We start from the raw sequence: 8,746 nt of genomic DNA, 5'->3' as shown, positions 1-8,746 counted from the left end.
AATGTTTGGGGGCAACTGATGAACAAGTAGACTAGCAATTTTGCCTCATGCACCTCACCCTAGTCCCAGCCAGCCCTGCCCCTAACACATAGTTTTCTTTTCAATGCCCCCACAGCTACTGAAAGTTCATTCCGGGAATGCATCTAGTGCTTCACCCTCTAGTTGCTATTTTAGAAGTGTGATAGATGTGTGGCACACACTGGGCTGGACTAACATCTCCAGGAGGCAGGAAAGGACCCAATGTAGCTGTCTCCCAAAAAGATGACCCATAAGGTCACGTCTTCCTCCCCATTTCTGTCCTGAGTGTAACCAACAGGATTGATCCCAATCTCCCACAGACTTAAGAAGACAGTAGGTGCCTTTGCCTCTGGGGAGATCTCAATGAGGAATTTATGCAATCCTCCAGCCCATACTTATACCATGGGGGGGATCCCTTGGGCATAACCAAGAGGGCAACCAGAGGCACAGGAAGGCAGAGAAAACCAGATCCAGAATGAACACAGGTGGTCCCCAAGTGTGCAGACCAGAGGTCTCAAATTCAAAGGCCTGCAGGGGTCAAGTAGGTAACATGGACTTGGTGTGAACAATAGGGAGTGGTGGGCGAGCCGCTGCAGGAGGTGCTCAGGCTCCCTTGAGCTGGGGCAGCGGGGGTCTAGCGACTCAACCATGCCCCCACAACACCCGCAACCAGCCCAGCGACAACCACCGAGCTGCCGCAGGAAGCACCTTGGGCTCTCCCAAGCCAGGGTCGTGGGGGCTGAGGGCAGGTGGCAGCTAGCCATTACAGGGATCCAAACTCTTGACCCTGGTGTCATCAGCACCACTAACCAGCCAGCTCCCCAGATTTTTAAAAATATGAAATCTGTCAATGTTTAAATATTGGCAACATATTTATTTTTGGTTTTGGTTTTTGTGGATAGCCATTATGGTGGCAACAAATTTTTATTTCTGAAAAAACTCCTTGGGGACCAAAATAAATACATCTACAGGCTCAATACTGCCTGCTGGGCACCAGGCTGAGACCTCTGGTGCAGACATCACAGCAAAGTAATGTCACAGAATGTGCACAGTCACATCACAACATATTGGTTCTAGGCAGTCACAGCTCAGGCCACCAGGGTCAACCTGAGTCCATGGCAAATTGTATAATGCCACACAGTCCATCCCCTCAGATAGGCCCCACCTGGCAAGGGGCCTGACCTAGGGGAGGGATTTCTTGGGAGACCAGCATAGGTAGGACCTCAGCTCGGGCAGGACTGCTGCAGCTAAAGAGGCTCCAGGCATAGAAACTAAAGCAGAGCTGACGTGTTGACCAGGACCTGCCACCAAGCCCAGTGCCCGCACCAATCTTTGGTTCAAGAAGATAGGTTGTAAACTAGGAGAGTGCCCAGATCATGGCTACTCCACGCCCCTTGGGTGTCATCCCTCTGCTCACTGTGGTTAGGTGCAGTGAGGAGTCAGGAAAGTACCCCCAAGCAGATACCTACTCTACAGAGAAGCCACTCCCCAGGGCCCTTGCCAGGGCCCAGCAGGCTTGACCTACCCTAGTCTCTCCGAATTCTCTCCTTTCTAAACTTTTCAACACAGGAGGTCAGAAAGGGAGTGGAGACCCCTGACCAGCAAGGCAAGCTCTGGGCTTTTGAACATGACACAGTGAAACTTTGTTCCTTCTGGACTCCCCCCTCCTAACACTACCAGCCCAGGAGCAGAGGGCCCTCCAGGGACCAGAGCCAGGAGAACCCTTAAGACTGGAGGCTCCTTGAGGGAAGATGCTGGCTTCATGCCTCTCTGGGTTGTCACCACGCTCCTCTCTGGCCCCCTGCTGAAAGGCCTACCCAGAAATTATGCACACACCTTCCAACCCATACCCCTCCTTCAGGACCTGGGTGAAGGACCATACTTCCTACCTGACCCTCAGTGGACTTCACTGCACCTGCACCTGACCAAGATCCCTGCACCTTTCTAGGGTCTAGTCCCCCAGCATGGATTTTGGGAGCCTCCCTACTTATGTCCTTATAACTCAGTCCCTATAAATTAGCTTATGCTCAGGGAATCCTGAGCACAAATTTCTCAAGAGTTATGTGAATTTTCACTGGTAGGAAGGCTGGAACCTCTGAGCCACAGGGCAGAATCATGAAGCAGAAGAAAACAAACTGGTACCAGGAAGACATTTCCAGAATGTTCCAGAGCTGGCTGACTTTAATTTGGACACAGCTTTTGGCTACAGACATTCAGGTTTAAGGCACATTCCAAATTACAAGAAGCCCTGTCACTGACAGGGAACTGGCTTTGTTCTCGTGGTTTTGCATGGAAGATGGAACAGATGACTTTCTGTCCTTTTTTTTTTTTTTTCTAGAAAGGAGTGTTTGGCAATAACAAAGCTCGTGACACATTCTCACTCAATGCAAAGTTTACACTTAAAGTTCCTCCTTTTTTCTCCTCAGTGAGGACATGGTGCTCCACCTACCCAATCACTCTCACCAGAAATGTGTATGTAGCAAACAGACTTGTATGTATCTGTCTGGCAATGACTGTAAAAAAAAAAAAAGAAAACATGCCGCCAAATAAAAATATAAAATTATACAACTAAAAAGAAGCCAAGAGTCTTAGCTGCAACCAACGGTGAATGACTGCACAAGTCAGGAAATAAAACATCTACTTTAGCAGCAAGGGGCTGTGAGAGAAGGGGAAGGCATCCTGAGGGAGTTCTAGACGCACCCAGGTCCTTCAGCACAATGCATGGATCGGGAGGGGCAGACGGAGAAGAGTACACCTTGGGGTCTATTTTGTGGATTTGTTAGAAACAGACATTCTTTTGGCCTTTTCCTGGCATCGCTGTTGCTGGCAGGTGGGCAGAAGTAAGCCCACAGTCACTGCTCAGTCGTTGCCCCCACAGATCTTCAGCAGAATCTTCCGGTAATCCCCAGAAGTGTCTCCCTGGATACAGAAACAAGGAAGACATTGGTTAAGGGAGACCCAGTGACTTTCAGCCTTCTTCTGCCCAGTGCACCTGTAGAGAGAGGCAGACCCCATCCTAGGGAAGCTTCCCACCCCACTGGTCCTGGAGCAGGAAGCACAGATGCTGAACAGTGAAGTTCAGCCTTCTCCATGACCCCATTAAAAAACAAAAAGCTGCTCTGTGCTCGGAAGCAAGCAAGACAGTAATGCTCATGGTCCTAAGCAAGAAGCCGAGAGTGGCCGTGCCCCTGCCCAGAAGCAGGCGAAAGAGCACATTGAAAACATCACTTTTGAGTTGGGTGGCCTACCACAGCCACAGCTGCTGCAAAAGTGGCCTGACGCCACAGCAGTAGCCACAGCCACCAGGCAGGCAACCTGCCCGACACTCAACTGTGACATCACATGGAGAATCACCAGTGGAGACCAGAAAAAGAAGAGGATGTCTCTCTCTCCAACGCCCACTCTAGAATAATAGAAGAAACAACTGCTCTACCAGATGACCAGACATCAGCATAGCAATACTAGAAATACAAAAATCCAAAAGAATGTGACACCACCAAAAGTATACAGTAATTCTCATATACCAGACCCTATAGAGCCAGAAACCCCTGAAATAACGGAAAAGGAATTCCAAGCAACGATCTTAAGGAAATTCATTTGAGACATGAGAATACTCGGTTAGACAATATAATGAAATGAGAAAAAAAATCCAGGATATGAAAGAGGAAATTTACGAGATTAAAACCTTAAAAAAGAATGTAGCAGAACTCACTGAACTGAAAGATTCACTCAATGAAATAAAAACACAACCTACAGCATAAGCAGCAGGCTACAACAAGCAGAAGAAAGAATTTCTGATCCTGAAGATAGTCTTTTCTTAATAACCCAGGCAGACCAAAAAAAGGAAAAAATAATTTTAAAAAATGAAGAAAATCTGGGCCGGCCCAGTGGCGCACTCAGTTGAGTGCGGCGCTCCTGCCGAGGGTTCGGATCCCATATAGAGACCAGTCCACTCACTGGCTGAGCACGGTGCGGGCACGACACTGAGGGTTGCGATCCCGTTGCCGGTCGCGGTACGGGTGCGACACTAAGGGTTGCGATCCCGTTGCCGGTCACAAAAAAAGACAAAAAGGGGAAAAAAAAAAAAAAAAAAAGAAGAAAATCTAAGAGATGTAGCAGACAACCTTAAGTACACAAACATTGGAATCAGTGTTCCAGCAGGGGAGTAGAAAGGATAAGGCATGAAAAACCTATTCAATGAAATAACAACAGAAAACTTCCCAGGTATAGGGAGAGACACAGACATTCAGATCCAGGAGACTCAAAGATCCTCAAACAGATTCAACCCAAAATTATCTTCTCCAAGACACATTATAGTCAAACTGGCAAAGCTCAAAGACAGAAAGGCAATCTTAAAAGAAGCAAGAGAAAAGCATCCAGCCACCTATAAGGGACTAACAGCAGACCCCTATCAGACTAACAGCAGAATTCTCAACAGAAACTTGCCAGAAGAAAATGGGATGATATATTTAAAATACTGAAAGAAAAAAACTGCCAGCCAAGAATATTATACCCAGCAAGGCTATCCTTCAGAAACAAGGGGAAAATAGTGTATCTTCCAGACAAACAAAAACTACAGGAGTTCACCACCACACAACCAGCCCTACAAGAAATCCTCAAGGGAATCCTGCATCTGGAATCTGAAAAACAATAATCACCACCATGAATACACAGGAAAGAACAAAACCCACTGGCAGAACAAAAATGCAAACAAGCAGAAGAAAGAAACTAAATCTTAACCATCACAGAAAACCATAATGACAGGTTTATTTCTGATTTTATAATGCCCCTGCTTTATTTCTGATTTTAGTAATTTCAGTCTTCCTTTTCTTTTCCTTGGTCAGTCTAGATAAAGGTTTGCGAATTTTGTTGATCTTTTTAAAGAATCAACTTTTGGTTTTGGTGTTTTTCTCTATTGTTTTTTAATTCCGTATTTCATATATTTCTTGATGGAGTTTGGATGTGTTGGCCTCGCCAAAACTCATGTGGAAATTTGATCCCCAACATGGCAGTGCTCTGGAAGCTGTTTGAGTCATGGGGGCGGATCCCTCATGAATGGATTAATGCTCTCCCTGGGGGAGGAGCGGTAGTTAAGTTCTCACTGTATTAGTTCCCACAAGAGCTGGTTGTTTAAAGGACCCCAGCAGCTCCCCTCTCTCTCTCTTGCTTCCTCTTGCCATATGATCTGTTTCTACCCACCAGCTGTCTGTCGCTTTCCGCCATGAGTAGAAGCAGCCTGAGGCCCGTGCCAGACGCAGCTGTTCCAGAATCATAAGCCAAATAAACCTCTGTTCTTTATAAATTACCCAGTCTCAGGTATTTCTGTTATAGTAACACAAAACAGACTAATACATTTCTGCTGTAATCTCTGTTATTTCTTACTTATACTTGTTTTTGGTTTCGTTTGCTCTTCATTTTCTATTTTCTTAAGGTAGAAGTTTACATTATTAATTTGAGATGTTTCTTATTTCTAACAAAGGTATTTACAAGTATAAATTTTCTTCTAAGCACTGCATGAGCCCTTCATCCTATAAATTTTGATATGTTGCACTTTGATTTTTCTCTCAAAGTATTCTCTAATTTCTCTGTGATTTTTCTTATTACCTATTGTTTATTTAGGAGAGTGTTGTTTAATTTCCATACATTTGTGAGTTTTCTAAATTTCCTTCTGTTATTGTGGTCAGAGAACATATTTTCTATTATTTTCTATGATCTTAGTCTTTTTAAATGTATTAAGACTTGTTTTGTGGCCAAAATAAAATAAATTCTAAAATAAAATAAAAACTTAATTTGTAAAAATACATCTTAATAAAATTAAAGAGATTTTGAAAAAACAAACAAAAACAAACGAAAAGCTGCACTCACCCCAATTATCAAAATTTAAAAAATAACCACACAAAAAATTTAAGGTCAGCCTAAAAACTAACACCCAGGGCTAACCAATATTGTTCTTTCCTCAGTGCATGTATGTTGCATTAGATTGGGGTTATAATGCAATGTTGTGTCCTACTCAGGTCAGGAAACGATCTCCTCTTATATGACCATCCAATGGCAGATACTGTTATTATTCAAGCCTCCCAGTTCCCACAGATCTCCACTCTGTCAGAGACTACTACACTCACTGCTGCTGAGAGTAGAGAACTAACAGTTATTTGCAGAGGATTCCCTGTGTGCCAGCAGGCTTGTGACATCTGGAAGAAGACACAGGCCTTGCCTTCAATGAGTGTAGGGTAGAAGGAAATGATTAGAAATTAGCTAATTACTAGTTCTCTGCTATCAACAGCATCATTTTCCAGCCAGGGAATTGGAGATCAGCTTCTCTTGATGACATGCCCGACAACATCAAATGCCAGTGAGTCTGAACTCAGGACCTGGTCCTGTGACTTCGATTTCAAGGTTCATGAAGGTTCAGAATTAAACTATCAGGCCACCCAGACAAGCACATGTGCTGTCAGCGCGGCTCTGGCACACAGTGATAGGACAGTCGCTAGTGTTGACTATTTACTTCAGGACATGAGTTCTCACTGGTGGATGACAGACTCACAGAGTGGCAGGACTCTGAAGGTCAGGCCCCAGGTGCAGGAGGTCCTGAGTCTTCTCTGATGTCATTGGGTAGACACTGAGCAGCATGCTGGGGGATGCAGGGTGAGGTCACAGCTGGGTCAAGACCCACCCTGCCCTTAGGAGCTTACAATCTGATTGGGGGCAACTGGATGAACAAGTAGCATTTGAAGAGAACAAGTCTGAGGTCCCTAAACAAGACTTCCATGCACAGTATGAGAGGCACACATGGATGTTCCAAGGAGGGAGAGCGGGAGGCCAGGGAGGTCCACAGGTGATCGAGATGCCAAGAGGCAGCCAGTCAGCCCCCAGAGGGCCCATACCGTGATGTCGTGGTACAACGACTTGCCATACATCCGCTTATACTCCAATCTGATGTCCAGGAGGTCGATCTCACTGCGAGACACCATGATGCGGATCAGGGTCCGGTCCTTTGTTCCTAGTCCCTAAAAAGAGTCCAGAGTCCACTCAAGAGTGTAAGCAACAGGCCTCCTCCCTGGGGCCCTCTGGTCCCCTCCCACCCCTGAGTCCTCAGACCTCTTAGCTGAGGTGTGGCTCTCCCTCATGCCTTCTACCCTTAGTCACAGGAAGGGACAAGGCATCCCTGACCTGGACCCCCTGCACATGGAGTTACTCACCTTCATGGCCTTGTTGAGTCTCTCAGCAAAGAAGGCTGGGGTATTCTTGAGGCATTTCACTGGAGGAAGAGAAACACAGCGTAACTAGATCTGAGAAAACTTGCAGCCTGAAGGGGCACGGAGCACACAAGAGTCCTCTTAGGAGGCGTAGAGGTCAATCCCATCACTGCATCTATCTTCCTCTCCTCCTGCTGCTCCAGGCTCAATTATCCCATGATCTTGGCTCCAGCTCTTTGGAATAGAAACAACACAGAGCCTGGACACCAACCCCACCTGTTCCCTGGCAACCATGGCAAAAGGATCAAGAACCAGGGGGGCCAGAGTTCAATACACTGGGAGGTGTGTGGGGAAGAAACATGGGTGGCGATGAGGACCATGGTGCTGCTCGGGTGGGAAGGGCAAAGTGGGGATGCCATGACCCTCATGAAGAAAGTGGGGCTGAGCAGAATGAGCACCTCCCTAGGGTTCTCAGGCCATGAAACCTATGGTGACACACGTGGTGCTGCTCGGGTGGGAAGGGCAAAGTGGGGATGCCATGACCCTCATGAAGAAAGGGGGGCTGAGCAGAATGAGCACCTCCCTAGGGTTCTCAGGCCATGAAACCTATGGTGACACACGGGGAAATAAGGGTTCCAGAAAGCACCAAGAAAAGCACAGTGAAAAAATGGGCAAACTCACTTTCCCAAGTGAGTATAGAAGGGCTGTGAGGGCTGCAGAATGGGGACCCAAGCCCACACACGGGGAGGGACCCGGAATCAGTAAGGGCATGAGGCCCAGCTTCAGAGGACACAGGCACTATAGGAAACACACCATTGTCCCGGGAACTACGCCAGCTTTCCTTTAGCATGGGCCTCTTTTGCTGTTGCAAGCAAAAACCCTTTCACATGTTTCCATCACAAACATCTGACAACTGCCTGCAGGGACGTATTTTTAGAGGAAACTTGGCAGGATATGAGTCATCTTCCTCCGGGAGAGGAGTTGGATGCTCTCCCACTAATACCCACACCGCAGCTCCCTTCTCCAGGGCTGCGCTGGAAATATAAACAGGACACATCAGGACAGTTGTGGGTTCAACTACATACGCAGTGATCTGGGAAGGAGCATGATTTCCCATCACACTCAATTTAGCAATCTTGGATCCTGTGGTTCTTTTACTATACGGGGAAATAAGGGTTCCAGAAAGCACCAAGAAAAGCACAGTGAAAAAATGGGCAAACTCACTTTCCCAAGTGAGTATAGAAGGGCTGTGAGGGCTGCAGAATGGGGACCCAAGCCCACACACGGGGAGGGACCCGGAATCAGTAAGGGCATGAGGCCCAGCTTCAGAGGACACAGGCACTATAGGAAACACACCATTGTCCCGGGAACTACGCCAGCTTTCCTTTAGCATGGGCCTCTTTTGCTGTTGCAAGCAAAAACCCTTTCACATGTTTCCATCACAAACATCTGACAACTGCCTGCAGGGACGTATTTTTAGAGGAAACTTGGCAGGATATGAGTCATCTTCCTCCGGGAGAGGAGTTGGATGC

The 8,746-nt window shown here is 46.8% G+C and overlaps 1 protein-coding gene across 1 annotated transcript in view; it reads right to left on the bottom strand.

Annotated features, from left to right (window-relative positions):
- Positions 1-2,166: 2,166 nt before the first annotated feature.
- ANXA11 (annexin A11) overlaps positions 2,167-8,746 on the bottom strand; it is a 22,400-nt gene continuing 15,820 nt past the window's right edge. Inside the window, exons 12-14 of the mRNA XM_008590059.1 lie at positions 7,218-7,276; positions 6,903-7,025; positions 2,167-2,937 (exon numbers count right to left, since the gene is read on the bottom strand). Of these exons, the coding sequence (XP_008588281.1) occupies positions 2,878-2,937; positions 6,903-7,025; positions 7,218-7,276 (242 nt within the window). The 3' untranslated portion in view covers positions 2,167-2,877. The remainder of the gene's footprint in view (positions 2,938-6,902; positions 7,026-7,217; positions 7,277-8,746) is intronic.

This window comes from Galeopterus variegatus, unplaced genomic scaffold (genome assembly GCF_000696425.1).
Source record: "Galeopterus variegatus unplaced genomic scaffold, G_variegatus-3.0.2 Scaffold5827, whole genome shotgun sequence".
Lineage (NCBI taxonomy): Eukaryota > Metazoa > Chordata > Mammalia > Dermoptera > Cynocephalidae > Galeopterus > Galeopterus variegatus.
This window is presented reverse-complemented; position numbering and strand designations above follow the sequence as displayed.